This window comes from Vicugna pacos, chromosome 13 (assembly GCF_048564905.1).
Source record: "Vicugna pacos chromosome 13, VicPac4, whole genome shotgun sequence".
Lineage (NCBI taxonomy): Eukaryota > Metazoa > Chordata > Mammalia > Artiodactyla > Camelidae > Vicugna > Vicugna pacos.
In genome coordinates, this window is record NC_132999.1 from 35,906,077 (window position 1) to 35,933,913 (window position 27,837).

A 27,837-nucleotide genomic window follows, 5' to 3' on the forward strand; every position below is an offset into this window, starting at 1 on the left:
ACTGTAGAAACTGGTGAAGCCACGATGGAAATCCTGGTCTGCTGACTCCTGTACCCCTGCAAAGGACGTGGACATGCCCCTCCTATTACTGCAGTAGTCTAACTGATAACCTTCCCTCCATTCTAAGCTCTCCTCATACATAAACATTTTACTCTGTGTAGCAGGCGTGATACTATGGTTGCAAACCTTAGAACTTCCCATGTCAGGGAGACAGGACATTCACTCCTCTCCTGCCTCCACACACAGTGATCTTCCTAAAAGGCAAAGCTGATAAAGTCATTTCCTACCTTCAAATCCTTCAGTGGCTCTTCCTTCTCATCAGGATAAACTCCTGAACTCAAAAGTCTTCACAATTTGACCTCTGCAGCCCCCACACACTCCCGAACACACCCTGTTCTCCTGCCTTGTAAGCATCTTCAGGACATAGCCACATTCTCTTGTGTTTCTAGGCCATTACATACATTGTTTCCTGTCTGAAAACCCATATTCGCCCAGCTAATTAGTTGGTGTTTCAAGACTTAGGTGTGAGCTTCTCTAGAAAACCATTATTTATATTCTCTGTGTGACATTAGGTCCCTTTTGAGGGGATCCCACAGGACCTTCAAACAAAGCCTGTTACACTGTATCCTGACTGCTGGTTTACTGGCTTCTGGTCCTACCAGACTAGAGGCTCTCTGAGGCATGTGATAAGCCTTTTACATTTATAACACCGTGACCTAGCACAGAGCCTAGCACAGAGTTCATGTTCAATAACTCTCTGTGGGATGACGAGGGAGCCTAGTATAGTGGAAGCTACAGACACATATACAACTAAGTAAAATAAAATATGATATACACAAAAATAAGAAAGGTGTGGCAGGATGTGATCCAAGGAAGGGGGAACAGGTAGGAAAATCTGGGGGAACCCTTCTGCCTATATCCCTGGGATTTTCTTACCTGATTTCTCAGTTTCTTCAAACCCTGCTGCTGCTACTGATCATGATCATGTCTGTTTACTTTGAATTACGTACTGTGCAAAGCACTTCATGTAAAATGAACTCGTAATCACCCTATGCATTTCCCTGATGAGGAAACTCAGACCGAAGACACCTGTTCAGTATCAGGCAATCAGTGGCAGAAGCCAGATTTCAATCCATTCTTTCATTTTCTTTTTTGAAAATAAAATCTCCTCCCCAAATACCAAAGTTTTACAGCCTCCATTAAACCCAATTAAACTAATAAGGCTGGCCAAGATCCTTTTTGTTTTAACCATTCAGGTGAAAATGCACCTCAAGTTATTATACACTTCCTAGCTTCCTAAATTGAATATCTTGAATAAAATTTAACTTTTTGTGGATGCCCCAGGACCATTCCTGTGTTCATTACTGAGGGTGCTGTAAAACAGCAATGCTCTTAGGAAAGACCGTGCTATGGCTGGAATAGCACTGACTGCCCTTGTAGCAATGGCCTTGGCCTGTTTGCCTCTAATGGAGTTCTGACTTCCTAATTCACCTTCATCCCATGCCGAGAGCTATTACTTCTTGCTACTGTTAATATGTGTCTCTTCAGTAGCCCATCTGATTTTACTGCCTCTGATCTTCCATGGGCCGTGATACTCCAGGAAGATGTAGTAGACATTAGTGCTGTCCAACAGTTATTTCTGGCTTTTTGCTTTCTGGGCACATGCTAAGACTGCAATTTCCTGCCCTTCTTTAAATTAGGCATGGCCACATGACTTGCTTTAGCCAATGATATATAAATGAAAGTGACATGTGCTACTTCAGGACAGAAACTTTAAAAGCCACTGTCCTTTGATCACCATCTTCTACTCGATCAAAATGATCATGGAAACACCATGTTAAGATGGAGTTCCCATCAGCCTGGGTTCCTGAGTGACTGAGAGGAGCAGACTTACCTGTGTAATCATGCTGGACACGAGGCATGAATGAGAAGTCAACTTTTGTTCTGTTAAGCTACTGAAATCTTGACGATTTTTGTTAATTCAGCTTAATCCAAGCTATCCAGATCAATGTACTCTCTCAGTAAGGAATTCTCTCACATAAGGAAACTTATTTACAGATTTTATGATGAAAGTTTTGGCTGCGCAAATAATTTTCTTTGCATCCATCCTGGTTCAAATCTAGGTTCAATGTAAAATATTGCCAAGTACCTACTATGTATGTACAAAACACTGTGCTAGATGATGCAGATAGCCCATGTCTTGGAAAAGCTTCAGTCTTACGTTGGCAGCAGACGAAAAAAGGCAGGCTCTAGTGTTATGATGGTTTAGAGGAGATACAAGTCCCATCTAGATGGTAAGAAAAGCATAGAAAACTTCACAAAGAAACTTCCATATCAAATGGCCCTGAAACATGGGTAAAAACCAACAATTAGAGATTCAAGGTGGGGGGTGGTCACTGAAGATAGAAAAAGCAACATGAGCAAAGATTTGAAGCAAACAGCAACACACGAAGAGCAAATAGTTCCACTGACCCGGAAATATTAAAAAAAAAAAAAAAAACTAAGGAAATGGCAAACAATGCTTTTACCCACACTGCCCAGGCCAGGCTGGTCTGTGCTTAACTCAGCAGATGGTGGTAAGCCATTAGAAGTCTAGGCTGAGGCAGTTAGTTATCTGGAGGTGACAACAGTACACAGGATAGATGGGAGGAAGGGGGCGGGGAAAGGCTGGGGGGTTTCTGCAGTAATTCAAGAGAATGTTATCAATGGCCCCAAATCAGGGTGATGACAGTAGGCAGAGAAAGAAGCTAGAAAGAGTGTGGAGGTAGCAGCAACAAGACCTGGCAACCAGCTTAACACAAGGGACGAAAAGAAGAAAGGCAAAAATGAATCTTGGGGTGAGAATCCTGGGTAGCTGAGAGGTTAATCAGAAAAGTCACAAGGCCAAATGCAGTGCTACTGTGCATGGTTCTAATGGCTAGCTCCAGCTTCATTTGAAGTACTACTTCTTCATACTTTGCTCTACTGAGGACAAAGTTACCTCCTGATTTGATGCTATCAACCTATCTTTTTTGTACAAACTTATCTCCTACTTTGTCCAGTAAGAACATCCTGAAACCACCCATGATCATTTTCGGATCTCCTCTGCCACCTTTCCTATCTTCACCTTCTCATTTCCTCACTTCTGTCTCTTCGCTACCCAGGCCTACCCATTCATGGCTCAACTCAAGCCTCAGCTCCCCTGTGAAGCTTTCCTCAAACACATGGATTTCTCCTTTTCCCAAATTCTCATAGTCCCTACTGTTTTGGAATTCCAGAGACCACATTATTAGTGATCATTTTCCTGTGTGCCCTTTATCCCCACAACTATCTCACAGGCCCATTAGAACAAGCCTCATACAATAATACAGGTCATGAGGTCTCCACAGTTCCATTGCCTTGCACACAATATGTACTCAGTAGACACTTTATTGATGATGCAGTCACTTAGTCTCTAAGAATATGCATGTCTTTTTCCCTCGTTAATAATTTTCTTTTATTAAACCATGGTGAGACATTTAGACATGAGAAATAGAAAGATTCATCAGCTAATACTTCAAAATACCCTTGAGTTCAGAATCTTTCATCTTAGGAGCTGCTACTGCCTTAAGAGATTATTTGAAAAAACCATTTGGTCATAAATTTTTGTACCAACTTCCTTTTAATCCTTCTGATTTGAAGATACACCAAACAAGGCAATAATCATCACTCCAAGGTGATTCTGACTTAGAAATAACCTAATTTTCCATGAGGACTGTTTTCTTTCAGGAACATAATCAGTGCTTTTTTCTTTTTTCTCCCAGCTTGGTGTTCAATCAGCTATAGTAAAGATAATTCAAAGTGAACCCACAGAAAAGTTCGTATTTCTTTACAAAATAACAGCTACCTTCATTGGTCTCTCTCTCAATTAATAATGATTCAGTTCATACGTTTCAGTCCTTCATACGTGCGAGTAACACAAACATAAATGAGGTTTATTAAGGAACTATAAAAAAAGGGTACTGTTGTAAAAAGGAATTCGAAATATTGGTAGGACACTATCCCAATCAAACTTACTTTCATCACTAAGATATTTCCTCCTACAAGCATAATCACAGAGTAAACAATGGGAAGAAGTACCACAAGAGAGAAAGCAGAAGGCGGAAGTCTGAGAATCAAATTGACCCCGGGCCCCTGAACATTTGGAGGCTGGTAGAGCAAAAAGCAATGACAACCGCTACCCGTATGCTGCTGATTCCCACTCAGGCTTTCCACTTTTCCTCCCTCTTCCCAAAGAGAAGGCCCGCCTGACATGTCCTTCCCCTGCGCCAAGGTGCGCAGCGCTGCGGGGTCTCGCGCGCAGGTGACCTCAGACCGCTCGGCCCAGGTCCAGCCATTCTGACTCCCGAGGCCTGGCAGTCCCTACCCTGGCGAGGTCGTCCAGGGCCCGGGCTCCCTGCCCGAGCCCCCAGTCAGAGCCAGACTTCATTATTCAGAGATGGCGGGGCCGCGCCCGACCCTTCCTTTCCTAGCAGCAGCGCGTGCGGGCTCCGCGCCTCCCCCCGGACCCGGAGACCGAGGGCGGCGGGGGAGGGGAGGGGAGGGGAGGGGCGGCGCGGCGACCGTTAGCCGCGGTGACTGCCCTCCCGACGCGCGCAGAACCCGCCCTTACCGCAGCGGAGAGGGAGGCAGGGAGGAGGCGGCGCCCGGCTCAACGCGAGCGGGAAGGCGGGGGCGGCGGCGGAGGCGGCGGCGGCGGCCGCGGGGGACCCCGGCGGGCGCCCACGACGCGGTGGGCTGCCTGGGCGCCGCCATAGTGGGGACGCAGCGGCGGGCGGAGCGCACGGCCGCGACCCGGGTACGGCGGGACCACCAATCCCGCTCTCCGCCTCAGCGCCGGGCATCAGCGGCCAATCGGCGCACGGGCGCCGGGCGGGGCGCACGGCTGACCAATGCCGGGCTGCGCTGCAGGCCGTGGGCGGGCGCAAGCCCCTAGCAGCCCACTAGGCACGGGAACCCCGTTCTCCGACCCGGCCACCCCTCCCGGGGGCCAGGACTGGGAAGCTCGAGCGGACGCCCAGCACTCTACAAGGAGCCCTTCCGCCACCTTGAGCAATCCTCTTTCCCCGGCTTGACGCTCCGGAGAGCGCGCTGACCTCTGACGGCCGCGGGGCTCGCTGTCCGTCGGGACGACCCTGTTTCCTCGCCCGTGCGGGGGGCGAGGGGCCACGATCTTTCCACGCCGAGGGACACAGGCATCCGCCCGGAGCCAGGCTGAGTCCCAAAGCTGTGGGACGTCCACGGGCTGGGTGACCTTGCCCAGTCCTGTGGGTTAGGGAGGACAGAAGTCACTGGCTACCCTTATTTATCACTAACTTTAGAGCCTCGCAGAAAATTTTTTGTCTGGGCATAGGACCACTCCCCCCCCCATTCGTCTACCCTTTGCAGCTCTGGCGGTCCCAGCTCTCCCACCCCACTCCCTCATTCCTGCAGCTGAGCCCTGGCATCCTCCTGGGGCGCAATTTAAAAGGAAATTCTTCCGAGAGGACTTACAGAGAGAGGAGGAACTGTCAGGCTGTGATCCATGACTGCCAAAGGAAGGCAGTTTGCCCTGGCAAGAAGGCTTCTGAGGGGAGCCTGCGTAAGACCTGCTGGGCGCTTCCCTGGAGTCAGCCAGTCCTCTGAGCCCAAGCCTCACTGCAGGCAGGAGAGACAGACTGTTCTGTGTGGTTTGAGCCTCATCACCTCTTTAAACTTCAGTTTCCCAGAGGGTTAGAACATTAGGCCAAAATAAAAGTAAGTTTCTTGAAAAAAAGCTGCTGAGCAAGAACTCGACAGGGATTACACCAAACACCCCAACTCTGCCTGTTGTTCAGTAGGGTTGGGGATGCTAGGGTCAGTGAGAGGTAAAGGAGGTCTGGGACCCTCCTTACCAAGTCTGGGGAAGTGTTCCTTCCCTCCAAAGATGTGTGCTCCCAGGGATTGCCAATCCGTTAAGTCCTGGCTATGTCTACTCTCCCCTAGGAATCCTTAGGTGCTGGACAAAAAAAGTCAACCTCCCTTTCATGGCCCCAGGAGGGAGGGAACTGGCATAGAAGAGTATCTTTGAGACCTGCTGCTCCTCCCTTCCCCCACAACCAGACACCAGGTGACAACCACCTCCCAAGCTCCAGGACACAAAGAAGCATTGAATTGCTGAGCTGACCCGCACCTGGAAGGAGCCAAGAAATAGGGCCTAGTACCTGCCTGTCCAAGACCAGCTGGAACAGCTCTGTTGTGCCCAATTCACTGAACCCTCCTTGCCCTGCTGCTGCTCTATCCTTGTCCACCTGGACCTCAGGAACTCACTGGGGGGTCAAAGGAACTGGGTCTTCCCCCAGGGAAGCATCTCTCCAACTACAGGAAGCTCAGAACAGCTTCAGAACCCACCTGGGGATCGACGCCTTGCTCTTCAAGCACCTAAAATATACTGCTTCCTTTCAAGCTAGTTCCACAATTTTGATGGAACAGACACCGGCATAAACTTGTATCTGTTCAATGAAGTTAACAAGTTGGGGCAAGATGAGATCAAATTCAGTTCTACAAGGCTGTGGAAGTGGCCTGGTCCTTCCTCTTAATACCTCTTCCTCCCCATCTCTAAGGCAAGGAAAGCAAAAGGAGGTACTCATGGCCAGATGTGCCTCTGCTCCCCAGGTCCCACCACACAGAGCCACAGGACCAGAACTTGACAAGCAACCCATCTCTTCAGGAGGGCTTCCTGGATCCTGCCTTACTGAGCCTTCATAAAGTACACGGCTCTGTTCCACGGCCTGTGACTAGATACACTCTCGGCCTGACCCTGGGCCACTCAGGCTCCTTGGGGCAGACACAGCCAAACCTCTGCTCAATATATTTTATTGCTAAGGACAAGGTGATGCACCGGTTTTCAAAATAATTTGGTTTATAGCGTTCATACGTAACAAAAAATGGGGAAGTATTATAAATCTGATTCTTGTATACACAGGGTATAAGTGTGAAGCCCTCCGATCCTGGACCCAGGCAAACAAATTCATGAGGAGCAAAAGCCTGTTTAACCCCTTCAGTGTTGCCCTCCAGTCCCACCCCCCCCCCAAATCAGCTCCCTCCCACCCCCAGACCAGAGGCACATCTAAACCTGCCCCGGTCTCCGGTGGCCCCAGTTTATCTTAACCCTCCCAACCCCTGCATGATTGCAATTTTCTGTTGACAGAATCACCCACCAGGCTCTGCCTGCTTCCATCATTAGAGTCCCCCTTCAGGGTCTTCCCCACCCACATCCTCTAACGCTGTCCTCAGCGGCTCCATGCCTAGCGTGGTATTTACAGGCACACACCCACGCAACCCCCATCTTCTTCAAGAGAGGGCCAAGAGGTGGCCTTAACTTCTCGGCATCTCATTACTTTGCCAGCACTCCCTTGAGGCAGTTCCAGGGACAGACAGATGCCACACCCATCTCCAGCCAACCCCCAGGAGCCCTCACTCAGCTAAGCTGAGGGCAGAATTTCACATTTTTGTTGCCCTGGATAGGCAAGGAAGAAAGTAAAGGCCAGGGGCTGGCAGAAGCTGGTCCAGACCAAGCACACACACGCACACACGCGCGCGCACACACACACACACACACACATAAATACAAAAGGGTGGAGGGGCAAGCACCAGCACCTCTGCTTAGTTGGTGCAGGTGATCATTAGGAAGCTTAAGTCCTAGGCCAGGAACAGGGCAACCAGCCCAGCCAGCACAGTCGACCCCATTCTAGACCGGGGCCAATGCAGCCACAGCGTTCCAGTGCTCAGCCCATCAGCTGGGAGATCAGTGGCTGTTGCCACATGTCCAAGAACAGCTTGTCCTTTCACTACAGTGGAATTCGATGAGGGTGGGGTGAGAAGATGATGGGGTCGGTTATTTCATTCCTTTTCATTTTACAATTCACTTTTAGAGACTTCAGAGTTCCAAGTGGCTGCTGTGCTGTGGAACCCCAGAGTGCTTTCGGCTTGACAGCTGGGAATCTCTTGGCCGCTGGAAGCATCTACTCCATGATGGCCCGGTACAGTGCAGGCTCGATGTAATCTTCCCGGTATCTTGAGTTGATAACTCGCTGCCGTTTCTTTTCCTGCTTAACCTCTTTCTCTGTGAAAATCTCGTTGAAGCGCATGTCTGAGGCTACTGACTGCAGAAGAACAGGCAAGCCAAATGAGCCCTTTGTGGCCAATCATCCCAGAGAAAAAAGCCAAAGGAACACACTCTTTTGTTCCCTCCCTCCCAGACAGGATCCGAGGGCACACAGAAAACACACTCACCAGTCTAGACTTGACTCTCTTGGGAAGCTCTTCATCCAACGTATACACATCATCTCTCTTAACTACAAGCTGTGAGCCATCCTCAAACTCCACCTACCAAGGAAACAAAGGCCTTTGGCCAAGATATCCTTCCCTCTCTCCCTGGTCCGCCACTCACAGTGCAATTTCCTGCAGTCACAGGAAGGGTTTAGAACACTGAGTAAAGCCTGCTATGTTTGAAGCCATACCTGGCAGACTGGACACAGGGCAGTCCTTAGCACTCCCAAAAGCAAAAGACCTGCCTCTGGCCCAAGAGGAAACAATGAATTAATCAAGTACCCTCCCCGCCCCCATCCCCAGCAAAAATCTTTGGCTACCTGATACATCTGGATGGGGTGGGAGGCCACAAACTTGGCTCCATAGACTTGGCCGTCTGTCCATCTCACTTGGACTACCTCCCCTTCAGCAGGTGGACCCAACTGGAGACAGTCCTGACTCTGAGGGAACAGGAAGGGAGAAGAGTGAAAGAAGGTCCACCTTCTAAAGACCTGCCCCAAAGTTGGCCCCATATCTCTGCTGGCTACTGCTTCTGGGTGAACGAAAAAAGTCAACTTAGTAAACTCAATAAAGGTAGATGACAAGTGCCACGATCAAGAGTCCTTCTCACATTCCTTCAACTGTGTCTCTAAGGGACAGGGCTCTTCCAGGAACAAACACTCAAACTGTGCTCAGCTATTTTAAGAAGTGGGTTCTTAACAGGAACACCTACCAAGGGACTTGGCAAAAAACTTTAGGACTCTTACTCCCTGCAGAAGGGAGTACCCTTGCTGCAATGCCAGCAGAGGGCTTGGTGTAAAGTGGGAGGTCAATGTACGAGCGAGTTCGTGGTAGCTAAATGAAAGGTCTGATGGGCAGACCGGGGAGAACATCCTTGGGAACGTGGCCTGAAAAGGTACACACAGGGGAGGGAGCAGGGCAAAGTCTAAAATGAGGCAATATTCAAACTGCTCTTACCAACTTCACTACTACTGACAAGAGTTAGGAAGGTTCTATACTCCTGCTCACTTACTGAGTAGAAATGGTTGTATACTGTGCCCATCACTGACTAGGTACTCAGTAACTATAATGTGTATAAATTCAACAATCAGGCAGAAAGTATTGCCCACCCCCCAATCTCAGGTGGAAGTTTTAGCTAGCCAAGTATGTGATCCTTGATAAGTCACTTAAGTTCTCAGAGATTAAGCTTCCTCTCCTATAGCAGCAGTTCTTAAAGTGTGGTCTGCAGACCAGAGGGGTCCCTAAGACACCCGCAGGAGCATGTGAGGGCATGACGGTTTCCATAACAGTATTAAAACATTACTAGCCTCTTTCACTGTGTTGACATTTGCAGTGATTGTGCAAAACCTATCACAGGTACACCTGCTGGCACCTCAGCACAAACCAGTGGCCCTGAGCTCTACTAAGTTACTGCACTCTTAACCACTGTGGACTCACACTGTAGGAAAGGGGGCAACACCTGCTTTCATGTAACACTGTCCCTTGATGAAGCAGAAAAAAGCATTACTTTTGTTAAACCTTAATCTTTGAGTTCATGTGTTAGTACCCAAAAGACACTTCTGCTGGACGCCAAAGCATGATGGTTGTCTAGAGGAAAAGCATGGTCTAACTGTTTAAGTTGTAAGAAGTAACTGCTTTTTTTCATGGAACACCAGATTTAAAAAAAAAAAAAAAAACAACCAACAAACTATGGTTATTCAGACTTGGGTACTGGCAAACAGCCTCCTGAAAATGAATGAAGTGGGCCTGTCACTTCGAGGAAAACAACTGACAGTACCACCAATAATAAAACTCAGGCTTTCAAGCGCAAATTAGAATTTCAGAAGAGTTGTATCACCACCATGAGCTTGAAGCTTCCTAAAATGTAGATTTTTCTCAGATCAATGATACAAATGGAAGTGATACTGCATCATAAATTGCATTTTTGATATAGCATCATAAAACTTAACATCTGGAAGACTGGCAGAGCCCACTGCACCAACGTGGATGATGGCACAAAATCATGCCTGGGTCAAAGACCCATTCCCGGTGCAAGACAGACCGACGAACTTCAACGTAGCAGAGTACGCAAGGTTCGCTGAGCTGCTTTCAGATTCCACACTGCTTCTAGCTTTTGAGAAATAACCACTCGTTGAGCTTTGGCGTAGTAGTGAAGTAGAATAACCACAATCATCCAAAAGGCTATTTAAATACTCCTCCCCTTTTCAATTACATATCCCTGTGAGGCCAAATTTCTTTCATATACTTTAACCAAAATAATATACGGCAACAAACCGAAGATGTGACGTTAAAAAGACGCAAAACTGTAGGAAAATGGCACTCTTCTCACTAATGTTTTTTGTTTTATTCAAAATGAAGTTGTTTTTCATTTTAAAAGGGACTACTTCAAATCACTTAATCTGTTTTAATTTCTAATGAGAAAATACTGACACACATAACTCAAACACACAAACTCTTTGGTAACACAAGCTCTTTAAGTCCTCCGTAACTTTGAGAAGAGCCCTGAGATCACTGTTCTCTGAGTCAGAGATAGCACCTACTTCTCAGAGTTGGAATGAGGCATGAGATACTTGGGTGAAACACTTAGCATACGTAGTGCCTGGCAAACTGGAAAAGCTTTAATAAATCTTAGCTATTCCGCTGCCACAAACACTGATACCACCTTATAACTAATGAGTGCTTTTAGCAACTAAGTTGCTAGTGTGGTATAAATGTGGGAAACACCTGTTGGTAAAGGAAGAGGTGGCTTCCTCCCGCTACACTGGTGCTTAGTCTAACATGAAAAGAAGGCAGGGTCGGGGGTGGGGACAGGGGAAACCTGAACTGAGTCCTCAGTCCTGAGCCAGGAAACCCAGGACTGGGTCCAGGTAGGGCCCCCAGTGTCTCAGGTGTTGATAACATAAGTAGGCCAGGGATGCCTCCAAGCAGTTTCTATTCAGCCTCAAAGCCTTCAACTATACAGAACCAAAAGCAAATTCCATACATCCACTAAGAAGACATGGTTGAAAAGAGTTTAGCTGGGTAATTCTCCCCCAAATCACACAGCTACTAAGCGATGCAGCTTGTACTGACAAACTGGCCTCATTCCGAAGCCTGGGCTGGAAACCACACCAGAACGCCTCCAGGAGTAGTTTAGACAGAAATACAAGCATGTTTCAAAGAACTACAGACAACGCTGATTCCTAGAAGCTTCCAGAGGAAGCACGGCATCTGAGTGGCACACAATTTTCTCTGCACAGAAAGACCAGCACAAATGCTTTTCTGTTCAGGGAATGACTGATGGGACCATGGGCTTGGCTAGAAAAGGCAGGCAGGCCCACAGCCAGTCTGCCAGCCAGACTTAAAAATACCCCCGTTCCAAAAAGCCCAAGAAGCTCCTTGCAGACATTACCACTATGTCCTCGGGGTAGAGATTGTCGCTGAAGGAGCCGTCATCAAAGTTGACTTCATAGAAGGTTTCGGTGGTGAGCCTCACCACCTCACACTGGTAGAAGCGCCCATTCTTGTGCTTGCTAATGACCTTCTGGCCCGCAGTGATGCTCTGCAAGGCCCCCTTGGCACGCTGGAAAAAACAGAGGCTTGGGTTAGGCCCACGATGCCAGAGGCCTGGCAAATGGGCACCAAGATCAACTGGTTCCTCTTTACCAGGAAAAGATAAGCATGAGAATGGAAAAGAGAAGAGGAGTAAGAGATAGGAGCTGAACCACGTCTCTCCAGATATCCACACCCCAGCCAGACATAAAAGAACCTAGTGTCATATTTTCGCCCATGAATGTAGCTCCTCCCCCGTTCCCAGTCCACAACTGGTCCTTATACCACCCTGTCTCACACCGAACTCCCAGAACAGACCCTTGTGATTTCCTTTTTGTTGCAAGGAACTGACCAAACAGCACCTACTAGTGCACACAACTTAGACACACAGCAAAGTGGAGACTCAACATGTGATCTGAGGCCCAGGGCCCCCACACAACGTTCCACACAGGTCTTAGCACTAGCTCTACCCTCTGGGCTAGGGAACAAAGACTCAGGTCCCCTGGATATCCTCAGCTGCATACAACAGACAAACAGCTCCCCATCACAAGGGCCCTGCCATCTCTGGGGCCCTCACATCATCCTTCTTCTCATTCTGAACTCGCCCTTGAGATCACAGAGCATGTGGCGGCCTAACGTCTAACCGTTCCTCCCCAGGCTGCCCAGGCACTGTGCTCCAGCCATGCTGGCCTCCTTGCTGTTCTCTGAGCATGCGTGCCAAGCGTGCTCCTTCCTCAGGGTCTCTGTGCTGCTGTTCCCACTACCTGAAATGCTTCTGCACACTGGCACCCTCACATCCCAGTGTCAACTTACTGACAACACTCCTTACCACCTCCTCTTCCATTCCCGTATCCTGCTATTTATCCCCACACTTCTTCCCATCTGACACGCTGTATATTTACTTGTTTCTATATATCTTTCTACCGTATGAAATGCAGGAGGGCAGGGACTGTTTTGTCTGGTTCACTAGACAAAACACACCTAAAACTGCGTAACATGCAGTAGATGCCCAATAAATATGTGAAGAATGAATTAGTGAAAGAAATAGTCCACAGAACCCCCAGCACCAACAGCATACAGCCGCCAAACCACTCTCCTGTTCCAGTGTGAAACTCCTATTTCCTTACCAGAGCCAGGACTCAAGGGTCCTCAGGCTTTTATTCCTCCAGAGCCCCATTTGCACGCTGACAATTTTATCCCTCTTCCTAAGCTCCTAACCCACACCCAAGCACTTTTGCTCAATTAAAACATCTTTATGAAGAAAGGAGAGCCCAGTCAGCAGACTGGCCTTCATGATCCAAATGGCAGAGTTTATCCTCAGGGCTGGTGGTGCTCTGTCGTGTCCTTCCTTTTGTGATTGTTTCTGCCACATAGTGGACAAGCCTCTTATCAGCGTCTCCTTTGTTGGACTATACCTCACTGATGGTGGTCTCCTCCAGCTGCAGTCTGGCTTCTGACCTGGCTGCCCCATGGAGCCACCGGTTTGGGGAATCCAGTGACCATGCTGCCAGCTGGCCCTCCCGCCAGCGCTGGCCCTCGGGAGCCCCCTGCTGGCCTGCTGGCTGTGGCGCTCTGCTTCCCTCCACCCCTCTGCTGCTCAGCTGCTCTCTGCCTCCTGCTCTGCCATCTGCTCCTTAGGAATCTCCAGAGCCCCGTTTCTAATGGGAATTAGATTTAACTATCCTGTTAAATGCTGATGATAACCCAGTCTTAATCCAGTTAATCCAGCTGCCTACTGGGAGCTCCATCAGATTCTCCAGCAACCTGTCTACAGGTTCTTTCCTCATTTTCATCTTCCTCCCTCCCGCCTGCAAAACAGCCCAACCCCATCTCAGCTCCTGTTTGCAGTTAATACCATCATATCAGCATCCCTTCCACCCTTCAAGAGAGCAGCCTGGGTCATCTTAAATTCACACTCCCTCACCCTTCCTCTTCCTCCGTCCTCTCTCCCCATGGCAGTCAACAAACCGTGTCACAGTTCCACCCACTGTAGGAGCCCAGTGCTGGATGTGACCCTAAAGCTGTGCCTCTGTGCTCCCACTTCAGACCTCACTTCTCACCTCGGCTAACTGGTCTCCCTGCCTCAAATTCTCATTCCTTCAATCCTTTCTTGAGGGACACACACACACACACACACACACACACACACAGAGTTCCAAATCATATTATTAGAGAAGCTCTCCACACCTTGAAGGACAGAGGTCAAGCTCCTAAGACTGGTGGCCCAGGGCCCTCATCCTCTGGCACTGCTTGCCTGTCCAGTGTCACCCCCGCCACGTTCCTGGAACCAGTCTTCCACTTCTATTCTTCTGAGACTCACTCATTCTGTTTCTGAAGACTTAAAGGCCCTCTTGCTCACAATTCCTACTTACTGTTTAAGACCCACTTCAAATGTCACCTTCAACCCCAAACCCTTTCATGGATTTTGCACTGAGCTTCACCATTTAGAGAAGTACAAAACCCTCTACTGTATGGGGGTTAATGGCTAACCGCTCTTCCCCCCAGTTCACAACACTTTACACAGAATTTCTGCTATGTTCCTGACACTGTGTTAAGTACAGGGACACCGAGATTGATAAGACAGAGACCCTCAAGGAGTTTATCCGGAGAAGAGGCAAACAAGTGAACAGCTAATCGAAAGGAATCGACCACAGCAGCTGATGCCACTGGATTAGGAAGCACAAGGCAGGAAGGAGAGATGGACAGGGGCCACCTCCGTACCCATTAGCACGCTCCGCAAAGCATAACACTTGATGACACAATAAACAGACAGCCTGCAGAGATAACGGTCCTGGAAACCATCGAGAGGATTCTGAATGGCACCCCCCTCACCTCCAAGTTGGGAATCTTGTGCCGAAAGCAGGTAATGAAGACAACAAAAGGCCAGTCATCCGGCTGCATCATCACGCCTGCAGCCTGCGCACAGCTCACATGGAAGGCGGTTGGGCAACGGCCGTGAGAGCACTGCACACAGCAGCCAGCGGTTCTTTTCCTCCGCTTCTTACAGAAGACACATTTCTACAACACAAGGGAAGCAAGCCAATGGTTCCAGGAACTAACAGTCCAGTTTCCTCTACTGTTCCCCTGCCCCAGTGCAAGAGCCAACCCCCTTCCCAAAACACGAGGGCACACACACCCTCTTTTAATTTTGTGTCTGACCACAGGTGTCCTCATGAAGTAGTTTTAGCCAGAGGACGAGACTTGTAAACCGTGACCAAAATCAAGGCCAGCAGAGGACGCCATCAGAAATGCTATGTCCCCGTCTAAGCAGAGACCCAGAAACAGGGGGAGGATGTAGAGTCACAAGCCCATCTTTCTCCTTACCAGTTTGAAGCGGGGCAGGGGAATTTTGCTCACGTCCACTGGACTTCTTTCTGCAATGTTGACAAATCTCGCTTCCAGAATCGCCACAGCACATGAGACATGGACCCACCTGCCAAAACGCAAAGGCCATCTCAGTCCCTCTCTGGCTCCAAGGCCCTGGGGCCTTCTCTTCCTACGAGGGCTGCCGACAGAGCTTCCTACCTTACCCAGCCTGACCACTACACTTCCCAGTAAGTTCCTGAAACCCAATGAGGTAAGAACCAGAAGTGTCTCCACAATGATATGCGGAAACAGGTCCCCACCACACTGCCCTGGTCAGCACAGGGACATACTTCTTACACCACTAGCTCACAACCTGTTGCAAAAGGAGCAGAGCCAAGCTAACTGGGGAGTGAGAATAAATTAGAGGGCCTGGGTGCTTCCTCAAAACATCTCCAACTATGTCCCAATCTGCCAGTAACCCCAGCCCGCCCCCCACTCTAGGCCTTTGCCCAAACCTGTCCCCGGGCCGAAATGACCACTGCCTTCTGCTCCCTTCAGCCACCTCAGACTGTACGGTCTGGTGCAGCCCCACTTACTCCGAGAGGGCTGCTCAACGAAAGTGAGTTCTGAACCTCTGGGGAAATTGACATGCACCAAGATGAGGTCAGCTAAGATGGCGAGAGGTCTTAGAGCTGGAGCAGGTGAAAACCGAAACAGCCAGTGTCAGGGCTCAGGGACACTGTCTGCAGTACGCACAGGGCTGTGGCGTGAGAGTGGGAACAGATTTGTTCTGCGTGGCCCTGGAGGGCTGACCAAGGGTTGTAAGGTCAAGGTGGGAGGTCCAAGAAGAACAAATTTCCACTCCAAATGAGGAAGAACTTTAACACCACTGTCTTCCAATTGTGAGAAACACAGTGACCTCAAGTTGTGGCAGCGAGTGCCTTTAAAGGACTGGAAGTAGCAAGCAGAACAGCACAAGGGGATTCCTGTGAGGCTGGAGGCCAGGCGGTGCATGTGCTCCAAGGATTTTAGCCGAAGCAGGAGCTTAACCTCATCACCCATTGACCTGTGTGCACTAGCCCCTAGACAGCCGGCTCTTTAGGGCAAAAGCCTCAATTCCCTCACATTTCTACCTCAGAACCACTAAGCCAAGACCAAACACAAAAATCCAGCTCAGTGAAAGCGAGCTACCCAATAGCCAAAAAGCCCAGCTCAGAGCTAAGGAACCCAGAGCACTCTGCAGATGTGAAGCAGTAGGGTAGGTAGGACGGGGATCTCCTCCTCGTCCCACTGTCCTCCTTAGGACACCCGCCCTCATTCTAAACAGCCAGGGAGCCTGCCTGCCGAAAGGGCTCAGAGCCCACAGCCGTGGCCAACTCTGCACCAGCCCCCGTGTTAACACCGTAACCACCCTCACTTCCAGCCGTGAAGCCCCTGGGTCACCTCCACGGGGCCTTCGTCCTCTCGTGAGTCCACCTGAGCTCCTCCGAGCAGAGGACGTTACTTCCAGGGCTGCCTCAGAGAGGAAGTAGAGTTGGAAAGCTCTGGGACCACTTGACTTCCCTTTTTCAAAATGAGTCTTGGAGATGCTATTTCAGCCCCAAACAATGTGCTTTCCAAGTCCTCATCAGTCGTGTCGGTGAACAGCCACCGTCCTCACGGTGTGCCCGCCCGCAGCTTCAGAGCTCTGAACTCACCTGTCGTCGTTGGCTCTCTGCAGAGCTCCTCCTCGTAATGAGCATAAACAGCAGTCCTGCCAAGAAGCAGGGAGGGAGAGTGGTCACCACGGGGTCGTTAACAGCCCATCTGCTCTCCCCTCAACTCCCTTCGGGCAACCGTGGCCCCCATAAAAGAGAGCAGCCCGCAGCGTGCGGGGCCTCGCCAGCTCAGCCCTGTAACCAGCACGCCCCGGAGGAAGACAGGGAGGCCACGCGGGGCTAAAGCGCACCAATTACTCCCCTGACTTAACATAATCCTCTGTGCCGGTACTATTTATTAATAATAACAATAAGCAGAGTCATGGATGACACTCTGCTCAAGCTGGAGGCATAGGGCTCTGACTGCCTCCTATGTGGGCACTGCCAGGCTCCAGGGGCGGTGGAACAGGGACGAAGAGAAGGCTATGAAATGAACCACCTGAGCCCTATTCTGATGCTCCAGCCCGATGGCTCAGTTCTTTCCAGAGGGTTATGGTCCATCCACAGGAGGACCTCCACTTGGTCCTGACACAATGGAGCAAACAGTTTCCAGACTCCATTCTTGCCCTGCCACAGGTGGGCAACGAACACTCTCACTGTCGTGGGGTTTTATTCTGACAACACTCCCTGACATCACTGTGTAACTGGCCACGCGCAGACTGCTGGGACATAAAGCCCACATGAAATAGTCCAGCCCTGAGCAAACTTCAGGTCTCATGGGGAGACAGCAACATCATGGAAGCACTCACCTCTTCCAAGGCATTGGCCGAACACCGAGAACACATCCAGTCTTCAGAAGCCTTTGCAGGGGGGACCCCATAGCAACCTAACAGAGACGGGCAAATTAAACCCAGAGGTGAGCGTTAGAGTGAAGACTAACTCTTTTCCAAATACTACCTCCCAGAGCTACAACCAAATCTTACAGAGACCCCTGAATTCTAGAGTTCGGGCCCCCACGATGTAGCCACACAGTACGATCCAAAGTCTCAAAAAGTCAGAAACTAGATTCATGGGTACAAACGCCTAGTGAGCACTGGGGACTGAGCCCCTCCTGGTATCTGTGACCAAGAGGACAGTCCAGGGTGGACAGTGAAAGCATGGACCCCAGAGTCCCAGGAAACTCAAGACTCAATCAGCACCAACCTCCCCAAGAACACATAAGCAGTCTCTACACTGAGGGACCAGGGAGGCCACTGGGAGGCTGCAGGGAGGCCAACAAGTGGCAGGACTGCCAGTGAGAAGTCCCACGTCACTGGGGCAGGATGTAGAGAAGAGGTGAGGGGCACTCACTGGCGTGGACGCGGACACTGCACTTCTTGCAGGAAACTAGAATGCTGGTGCCGTCTTCCTCAAGGTAGGGGGTAGACAGGTTGATGTCCGTGCTGCAGCCAGTCGAGGTGAAGCACATTTCTGGAATCAGTGGCTTGGTCCTCTGCTTCTGGGGGGCTAAATCTGGAGCATTTCCACAGTTCTGACTAAGGCCTCCAAACTCGACCTGAGGAGGGAGTAGGCGCACACCTCAGTGAACATGCGCCAAGTCCTCAGCTCCCCGCCTGCTCCATCGGTGGAAAGCTGCTCCCTTCCTGACAAGGAACCGCTATGGCCCCTGGGTGCACAGCCATTATCCCAGAGCTGCTAATTGAAGTTACCTCTAATGACTCCAATTCAATTTCTCAGAGCAGCATCAAACAAAAGCCCCCAGGGGACAACTGAGAAAAGGGAGCGAGGTAAGAGGCAACTGGGATTTCAATCTCTCCAAACCAAGTGGTAATAAAATGCACTGAGATGTTAGCAGGCTGCTCTTGGGGGCTCCCTGGCACGGCTCGGCGGCCCCACCCAGGGAGAGGACCCAGAACAGGTGCTCCCAGCAGCCAGCACTGACTTCCTCTTGGGGCCCATGTTGGCAGTCACGTCGCATGGCTGGAGCCCCATGTGCCATTCCTGGCTTGGGGCCCCTTCGGGAAGAACATTATTATGTCCATGGACTTCCCTTGGCAAATGGCCTGACTGCAAGACTCTGCTGGCTCTGCCGCTGGATGCCACCATCACCCCGGTTCCAAGGACAAGCCCAGAAATGTCGACCCCCAAGCCTACGCCACTCATAAAACTCTGAGCGCCACTCGGCAGGCTGACAATACAGCCAGGCCATCTGCCTGCTTCCCTCACAGGCAAAGGCTTTTAAAGTTCTTTGGGCTTTGTTTTTGGTCAATGGAAAGAAGTAATGAATTACTAACTCATAGTGCATTGGTCTAGGTCTAAAGTTTCATTCGTTGGCAAAAATGAACCTGGAGCCCTGCCAGGCTCTGTGGCGGCTACACCACTTTGACCATCACCAGGGGACTAGTTAACAACATACCACCCTGTGCAGGTCCCAGCTGAGACTGAGTTAGCCATCTGGCACACGCTGCTGTGGGTGCCTTCCTGGCCTCCTAGAGCTGGACCCAAAGAGAACCATGATGGAGGAGCCATCAAACACCCCAGGGATGGGAGGGGCACAGCTGGGCTCAGCCACGGTGCCTTCCCACCCTTCCCCGTCCTGCAGGCCCTCTGCTCCTACCCCTCCCAAGTTCCTTTCCATCACTGCCAACATCCATGGTGGCAAAGGAAAGAAGAGACAACACTGGAGGATCTGGCTTTTCATCTGAAGTTCAGACTAATTTAAAGAAATCTGCAGTCCTCCAGACTGACTGGCCAGGACTGCAACCCACTTGGGAGGAATCATCACTGACCAGAGTAACAGAAAGGCAGGTTCCTCAGCAAACAGTGACTGCCAAGGGCAGTAGGAAATCCCCCAGAGCCTAAGCCGCACCCTCAGCTTTTCCCCAAAGCTTTCTCGAGTAAAAACCCCGCACTGCTGACAGTTATCCACCTGGCAAAGCCTTTCCAGCACATGATGGGACAGAAAACACTAGGAAACATGCCTTTCCCTAAGCTATGCACCCCCCATTAAACCTAGCTTCCCTATGACTGCTGGTCCTGGGCCAAAAGAGGGGACGAGGTGGGCTTACCTGATGGTAAGTCTGAAAGATCATACAGACAGCGCAGTGAGGGGCCTGCTGGGCGATGGTCTCATTGAATTCCTTTTCGGCCTCGAAGTTTGGAGGTCGGTTCTGCCATAGCTGGCTCAGGGGCTTGGCCCAGGCCTCTGTCTCCTCAGCCTCCTCCTCGGGGGTCCCCTGTTCTGATATCTCTAGAGGACAAAGCAGAGGCAAGAGTCAGTCGGCACCAGGCCTGCACGTCTGTGGCTGTGCCTGGAGCGCAGATAAGCTCAGCCAAGGCTCATGGTCCCAGGTTGGGACTAACCAAGATCCTACGGGTAACAGAGGCAAAGGGCGGAAGTCATTTTCAAGACTCCTTCAATACTTGGATGATGCCGTGGGAGCCCTGGAACCCACAGCTACAACCCCTCCAATGATCTTCTCACTTCTTCCTGGACACGAGTGCTTTCCACGAGACCCTGGAGACCTGTGCAGAGCAGCCCGAGGAAAGCTCTGAAACATACTTACGCGAGGTACCCATTTATGTATTCACGTCTTACAACTCAAGCTTGGTGCAAATAAATAGTTATCCCCAGGGGAAGGGTATAGCTCAGTGGTAGAGCACATGCTTAGCATGCACAATGTCCTGGGTTCAATCCCCAGTACCTACAGTAAACAAATAAACCTAATTACCTCCCCACTCCAAAAAAAAAAAAATACAGTTATCCCTGATGCCTTCAGACATATTTAATCCAAAGGGGTCTGGCAGCTGCCAGTGCACACGATCTACCTCAGTGAAGGGTACCATAGCAAATTTAAGCCAATGCAGACAATGAAAATCAACTCCTAAAAGCCCCATCCATCAGGCCAAGCCAGAAGCCATGGTGCCAAAACACAAACACAGGTAATTTCTGCATCCTGGCTAGAACAAGAGTGACCAGAACAGGAGGGAAGAAACAGAAACAGACTGCCTCACAATCACAACTGAAAAACTTAACACACTGACATCTGCTCTGCTTACAAAAATCAAAAGTGGCCAAAAATCATTCTACTTGTGAAAACTGAATGAAGGAAAATGTTCACCGTTAAGTGAAAATTGCAGGAATCAAAATTCTACAGTTCATATAGATAAAACTTCACTGAGCTGTAAAGTGAAGATGTGTGCATTTCCCTGAATGAGTCCTTCCTCCATTGGGGGGGGGGGGAGTTTTAAGTGGAAAGAGGGGTGTGTTCAAGACTAAAGAAACATCCAAATGCAATGTGTGACGCTAGCTTGGTTCATACTGATTTAAAGGGAAGAAGCTATAAAAACACACGTTTAGGACAAGCGGGGAAACACGCACGCAGACTGAAGGGCGGAGGCTATGATGGAGTCACCGCTCACTTCCTGAGATGTAGTGAAGTGGGATGTTTATACAGGAGACGAGCCCTCCTGGGAGATGCCTACCGGTGTACTGTAAGTCAAGTGATCTGATGACACAGCTTCCTTTCAAATGATACAGCAAATATGTACACACGTGTGTACGTAAACAAGGCACGCGGAGAGACAGCAATTACAGCAAAGTGGTAACAGCTGTTGAACATTGGAGGCGGATACACAGGATTTTTATTCCTTCAACTTTTCCACCCTTGAGATTTTTTTTTAAAATCACAAAAGTTGGAGGGTTGTATATTATGATCTCATCTGCATTATTATAAAAAGGACACGGACATAATATAACATCTGACTCTAACAGTCAGCAAGAGTAACACGTTAAAATGTTCACAGTGGTCACCTCTGCAGGGTAGTTTTGCTGTCCTCTTTATAGCTTTTTCTGCTCTCCCAGTTTTCTACAGTCTACATTGCTTTTGCACATTGGGAGCCATCATGAAGCTAGGCTGCTGCTACCCCAGAGGACCTGAAGCCCCGATCTGGGCTGGAGGAAGACCCCTGAGGACTTCTGACTTGGGTCTGGCCTACTTCTGACTGCAGGTTCAAGAGGCTTTCCCCACCAGCTTATCAAGGTCCTTGTACCACAGAGAACAGTAGAGAAACTGCCCACCCAGCCCTGGGTGCAAGCAAGGCTAGGACAGGGCAGGAAGAAGCCGGGCACTGGCCGGGAGTAACAAGGGACCTGGTCACTGACAGGCTTACCAGCAGACCTCACTGGGTCCGCGGGCTCCAGGCAGCACAGGAGACCACGCTGTGCGGACGGCAGCCACTCCCTCAGCCCCAGCGACACCTCAGTTACCCTCCATGTCCTGCCTCCTCCTCTGTCTCCTTCACAGGCTCCTCTTCTCTGTCCTCTGCGCCCTCTCCCAAAGTGGCCCCGTCTATCCTAATAAAGACAGCAAGCACCACCTCCATGCACCCCAAGGCTACATCCTCCATAGACGCTGAACGCAGATTTCCAAAACCCCACCAGCACTAGATCCCCGGAAGGCACTCTGCTCGGGCTTCCCCCTTCCCTACCGCCCTCACACTACCACATCCAGCGGACTTTATCCTCCAGACACGGTCACCACATCCGTCCCCCATCCCGACCACCACTATGCTGTTTCAGACCCTCCTATCTCACAGAGACCACAATACAAGCCCTCTGCTCTTTCTCAAGAGGCAACCACCAGGAACAATCTGTCTAACCGTCAAACTTGACCACGTCACTCCTCTGCTAACTACACTTCCAAGGCTCCAGAATGTCTATGAGCAAAGAGCAAAGTCCCCACTCTTTAGTTCACAATGACCTCACTCCTCCTCCTCCACTCGTCACCCCCAGCCTGGCCCTGTAACTCCAGCCACACTGAGCTGCTTCCTCTGTATACACCTTCTCGCTTGTCTTCCCCATGGTTAGTCATGCTGTCCTCTCTGCCTGTGTTAACTAACACCTCCTTTCTTCAGATCTGTTTACCTGTCAGTCTGCCTCACTACCCTGTGAGATTCCCGAGGGCGGGGACACATCTTAGTTATCTCTGTTGCCACAAACTCAGCACAAGGCTTGGCATCAGACAGAACTTGCTATCCTGAAAAATCAGTCTTGTGCCTCCTAAGAGAAGGAAAGAATCTGCATACAGCGATCCCCAACAGGTACATTCCAAGGTACTCAAACTCGGAACGATTATAAATTAGATATCCTGACATCCTGCCCTCTTCATGGAGCATCTGGGAGAACAGCTAAGACACACAGGCCTACCCCTGGCCTTCAGCTTGGCCTCCTGAGGTCCTATCAGAGCGGGTCCTAATGCAGGGAGAGCTGCTCTCCTGGTGGATGGGGAACAACACTCACCATCATCGCTGACACATTCCTGCAACACAAGAGGGTGATGGCGGGGGAGTTTGCTCAAAGGCTGCCGCCGGCCTTTGGACTTCTTAGTCTCCTCCAGGGAAAACATGTATTCATCCGTGACCTAGGCAAACACAAGAAGAAAGCAGAATGGCCTCTGCTCCACTTGGGGACACAGCAGAAGTTAGTCTTACAATGAAAACCGAGGGAAAGAGTGGGGAACAGAGAGACACGAAGAAGTATAAAATCACACACAGAAAACACCTGTCTTAGAAAAAGCCAAAGTGACAGTGTCATGCAAACCAGTCTAAACTAGGATTATGTCAACATTTCCGGGCAAAATCTGTGCCTAGTAAGTGTGGGTCCTGGCCTTCTCAGAAGCAGCCTGAAACAAATGTACCAAAAATAAAACCAGTCCAGCTCTGAAGGTGCCAAGCGCCCCCCTTAAGCGCTCTGTCACGAGACTGTCTAAGAGCCCCAGGAAGCACCACAGGCCCCTTTCCTTGGAGCAGAAGGCAAGCAGCACCTGCCACAAAGCGCCAGGTGGCTGGGCCGTCCAGGTCTGAAAGGCCAGAGGACATTCAAAGGAGTGAGGAGTAGTTGACTCATTAAAAAGAAAGCAGGCCGACCCTCCCCTGAAGCCGAGACCTCAGCTCTAGCGGGTACTGGTCACCGCTCCGTCAGTCTCCCCTCCGCCAGGGAGACCATCAGCCAGGACACAGCGCCACTCGAAAGCTCCAGCCTGGCCACGGAAGGAAGGGTCCGTTTAACACCACATTCACAGTGTCAGAGCAAACGTGATCAGGTTCACGGTGCATAGGACTGAATCATAACATGCATCAGAGCCTGTCTCTAATCAACATATTTAAAACTTGGTTATACCGATCAGGAGGCATGAGGTCATAGCAAAACCCATTTAGCGAGGAAACGAGGCCTGGAAGAGGGCCACTCTGCAAACTGGGACAAAAACCAGCGCCTCCAAGTGCCACAGAGAAGTGGCAGCACCGCAGAGCCACGTCAGGGAAGCAACGCTGGGCCTGCAGACCCTGCGAGCAGCTCACGGGACCCCGGGACTGAGGGCCATGCCAGGGACGTCAAGAAAAACCAAACGCTGAGCAGACCACGTCCAGGCAGAGCACAGCCTCCAATTCCAGACATCAGCTGAGTGTCTTTTAGTCCATTCGTTCAGCAATCGTTGACCGAGACTACCAAGCCCAAAGGCCTGCCCGGGGAAGGAAGGTCTGACCCCTGCTCACGCCGAGTGAGTGGTGCTCAGGGCAGCGTGCAACATGGTGGAGGAGAGAGGGCGGTGGGGAAGCTTTACTACTGAGTCCACAGAGACTTCAACCGTCACAGACTTTTAATCAGATCTGAACCATGATGACAGTTTAAGGCACTGGTTTCCAAAACATACACCAAGAAGGCCCCTCAAAAGCCTCCATTAGCATGAACAGTTGGGGCTCCAGGCCCACCTCCATTCCAACCACGACAGCCCTGCTTTCCATTTACATTTTTCTAAATGACTAAGGTTTCACTTAAAGTGGTTCTTTGGCTAAAACAAACTGGAAAACCCACAGTCACCGAATTTATTTGATAGTCTTACCATGGAAATAAAAGGTGTAGGAAGATGCACCCTAACACATGTATGCTTACTGATGAATTCTACATCCCAATGTATTTACACATTAAAGCAAAAGTAGACTACAAAATGATTAAGGTAAAAATAAAGTCCCATTATTTAATTCCTGCACCCCCATAATCTTCTTGCATCCCCCACTTTGAAGACCACCCAGGTAACAGGCCTAAATGTGAGAGGTGGCAGAGACTAGGAAGAAAAGGCAAGAGAATAAAGGAAACAGACGGTGGGGTTTCCAGCCTGGTCAGCAAGGTGAGAGGCTGAGAGGGCTCAGGTGGACGAGGCAGGAGTAGTAACAAGCCAAGCTGAACACGCTGCATGTGGTACACACGCCCCCTGCCTGGGGGCCTTCCTTTGAAATACCCAGGAGGCAAGAAGAAATCCAGCCTGGGGGTTCAGAAACAAGTTCAGGGCAAGAGCTGTAGATCTGGGACTCCTCAGCATAGGGTTCAGAATTAAAATCTTGGAACGGATGACATTATCAGTGAAAGACTGACTGGAGGGCTGTCTGGAGACCAAGCCTTCCAGGATGCGGGAAGAAAGGAGGATATAAACAGGGGTGTGGGCAAGGCTTCCGGGGGAAATCCAGTCCAAAGACCACCAAAGAGCTGAGCAGGCAGTGGCCAAGAGATTCAGCAACTGGGACATGCCAGGACTTTTTTAGAAGTAAATTCCACGCAATAAGGAACTAGGGAGTGAATACATGACAGAGACTGTTTTTGAGTATACATGACGATCAAGGGAAGGAATGAGATCGTGGCTTGAGAAGGAAATTTCCTCCAGTTGTATTTCAGGGTAAGGGCCTTGTGAGTATGGTTTTATGGGCGGAGAAGATGATCCTGAAAGGAAAGACACTAGGGAGATGTGGCAGAGGGAATAATGGTCCCCCAAACACAGTCCTAATCCCTGTGAATACGTTAGGTTAACATCACAAAGAACTGTTCAAGTTGCTAATCAGATGCCTTTAAATTTAAATCATGCTGGATTATCTGGGTGGGCCGTATGTATTCAGTGCTCAGTAATGGAAAAAGGAAGAAGAGTCAATGCCAAAGTGATGTGAGCAAGGAAGGTGTAGTTGCCCTAGGTGGAAGAAAAGGGCCATGGGCCAAGGAACGGAGAGCCGGGTGGAAGCTGGAAAGAGCAAGGAAATGGATCCCCCCATGCCTCCAGGAAGGTACACAGCCCTGCCCCCATTTCAGACTTCTGAAGAACTACAAGAGAATAAGTGTGCATTGTTTTAAGACACTAAGTTTGTGTAACTTGTTGAAGCAGCAACAAAAGGTTCAGTATAGGGTAAGAGGTGGAGACAAATTATTTTATAGGCTAGTACTGGAGGAGGCAGAGGGGTCAAGACCGAGAACACCAGGATGTGGCTCCGGGAAAGGAAGGAGGAGGCCGCCGCTGTCCACATGTTTAACCTAAGTGCCTGCTACACACCCAGCAGATGTGCCCAGGATGCCATGCCTGCTGGTGCTGTGGCCATGCAGACATTGTGAGACCTGACTCTACCTTCAAGGACCTTACAGCCCAGCCAGAGGGAGACTTGGTGTCCCAGTCTAAGCCTGCCCTTTCCGCTACCATCACGCTGACACTGACCAAAGCAGTCAGGCCTATTCAAATACCTGAACATCCTTCCACATTTTCCCATCTTCTGGCTAAAGTCTGCCTCCTGCTACAGGGCATCCACACCCTTCCCCACAGTGCTATCCCTCCAACATATTCCAATTTCTAAGTTGGAATTAGAATTTAACAGGATTTATCAGAAAGGGCTGGGTTCAAACCCCAGTTCAACCAACTAGCCATGTGAACCTGGCAAGTAGCAACCTACTGCTTAAGTGGGGTAATAAGCACGGCCCCCCAGGGTTCTTTGTGAGGATGGGGTGGGATGGCGTGTAGGGTTTCCCAGGCCTCTGCCGGCAAGAGAGTGGGAGCTCAAGGCTCTCAAGTTCCTTGTTACCCCGTTAATGTGGGGCAGAGAGGTCAAGATCAATGTTCCTAATGGGGCTTGTTCTGTGCAGAAGAACCAACTGTTCTCTCTTCTTTCGGGAATTTACTTTTCCAAAGCAGCCCCAACTAACAAGAACTCCTGCAGCAGGCACACCCCTGCGGCTCGGCCTGCAGGTAACTGAAAACTCCGAGGCTGCGATGCTCTGGCCGCCAGTCACCTAGGGTCCTTGACACAAGGTGGCGGCACATCAGCCGAACAGCAAGAAGCCCAGTTACACCTTGGGGGACACTTAAAGTGAGGAGAGGGGGCCACAAGGGTGCTCCTCAAAATCCAGCTGTTTCCAAATACGGACTCAATGCTGTGAGACTTCTCCAGGGATCAGCAGCATGTCTCAGCTTCTGCCAAAGCCTTGACTGCCAGTCCACCATTCCGCCCACCCCGCTAATCCTGACGTCAGCTTCTCACCAAAGTTAAACTTCCACTCATCCCGCCCACAGTAACAGAAGGCTCCTGGGCCCAGCCCTGGGGACCACGCTGGTGATTTAGGAAGCAAAGCTGAATGCACCGCGGGCCTGGCTCCTCGCAGCACATCCGCACCAGCCTGTGACGATCGCCCCGAGACCAGGGCCCAGTGACGTGAAAAAGGAACAAAGCACCGCAGGGACTGGAAGGAGACCCGAAAGCAGGTGGGAAGCAATGAAAGGCTTCCAGGGTAGTGGATTTGGCAAAGGGCTGGGCCCCAAAAAGCAGAGGACTGTTCCAGGAGTGACACCTGTCTCCTCCCACCTCAAAAGCGTCTGCAGCTGGTGACGGCTGCACAACAGGCCCCTGAGCTGTACACCAAACAAAGGCAAACGGTTAGAGTCATATTCTATGTCACGTCTATTTTACCACAATAAAAACAAACCCACCTGCAGCCACCTCCTCTTGCCCTGCCTTGGGGTAGCCCCCACGCACCCTCCTGCTCAGGGCTCCAGGCCCTCTCCTCACCCTACAACACAGGCACACTCACGGGCTCCCAGTCTCTCCTCCCTAGCTCTTGAGGCACCAGCCTCTCCCAGTTCCCCTGCACCTCTGGCTGCTCTTTACTCACTGTCCCCCTTCCCAGGCCCTCTGCCTCCAGCCTCCACATGCCCCACAGGTGAGCTCCTCCATGCCCACCAATGCCCTTCAA

At 50.4% G+C, this 27,837-nt stretch overlaps 2 protein-coding genes and 1 long non-coding RNA gene across 11 annotated transcripts in view; 1 reads left to right on the forward strand and 2 right to left on the reverse strand.

The window, feature by feature from the left end:
- ST3GAL3 (ST3 beta-galactoside alpha-2,3-sialyltransferase 3) overlaps nucleotides 1–4,816 on the reverse strand; it is a 185,788-nt gene extending 180,972 nt beyond the window's left edge. For 6 of the 7 annotated variants that reach the window (XM_072974597.1, XM_072974594.1, XM_072974604.1 and 3 more), the window contains exon 1: nucleotides 4,631–4,816. The gene's annotated coding sequence lies outside the window, so the exon portion shown is untranslated. Of the gene's footprint in view, nucleotides 1–4,384; nucleotides 4,544–4,630 lie in introns of those variants that run through there. The other variant, XM_072974595.1, reaches the window with a different exon arrangement.
- Nucleotides 4,817–6,782: 1,966 nt separating this feature from the next.
- Nucleotides 6,783–8,900, forward strand: LOC140700674 (uncharacterized). Its single transcript, XR_012079163.1, has 3 exons — nucleotides 6,783–6,868; nucleotides 7,911–8,155; nucleotides 8,717–8,900. It is a non-coding gene; the product is annotated as an uncharacterized lncRNA (long non-coding RNA).
- KDM4A (lysine demethylase 4A) overlaps nucleotides 6,837–27,837 on the reverse strand; it is a 38,991-nt gene continuing 17,990 nt past the window's right edge. For 2 of the 3 annotated variants that reach the window (XM_072974593.1, XM_015236077.3), the window contains exons 12-22: nucleotides 23,083–23,203; nucleotides 19,850–20,031; nucleotides 18,132–18,336; nucleotides 17,591–17,667; nucleotides 16,842–16,897; nucleotides 15,163–15,271; nucleotides 14,671–14,856; nucleotides 11,699–11,869; nucleotides 8,628–8,747; nucleotides 8,272–8,364; nucleotides 7,642–8,141 (exon numbers count right to left, since the gene is read on the reverse strand). In XM_072974593.1, the coding sequence (XP_072830694.1) occupies nucleotides 8,001–8,141; nucleotides 8,272–8,364; nucleotides 8,628–8,747; nucleotides 11,699–11,869; nucleotides 14,671–14,856; nucleotides 15,163–15,271; nucleotides 16,842–16,897; nucleotides 17,591–17,667; nucleotides 18,132–18,336; nucleotides 19,850–20,031; nucleotides 23,083–23,203 (1,461 nt within the window). In that variant the 3' untranslated portion in view covers nucleotides 7,642–8,000. Of the gene's footprint in view, nucleotides 8,142–8,271; nucleotides 8,365–8,627; nucleotides 8,748–11,698; nucleotides 11,870–14,670; nucleotides 14,857–15,162; nucleotides 15,272–16,841; nucleotides 16,898–17,590; nucleotides 17,668–18,131; nucleotides 18,337–19,849; nucleotides 20,032–23,082; nucleotides 23,204–27,837 lie in introns of all 3 variants that reach the window. The other variant, XM_006200357.3, reaches the window with a different exon arrangement.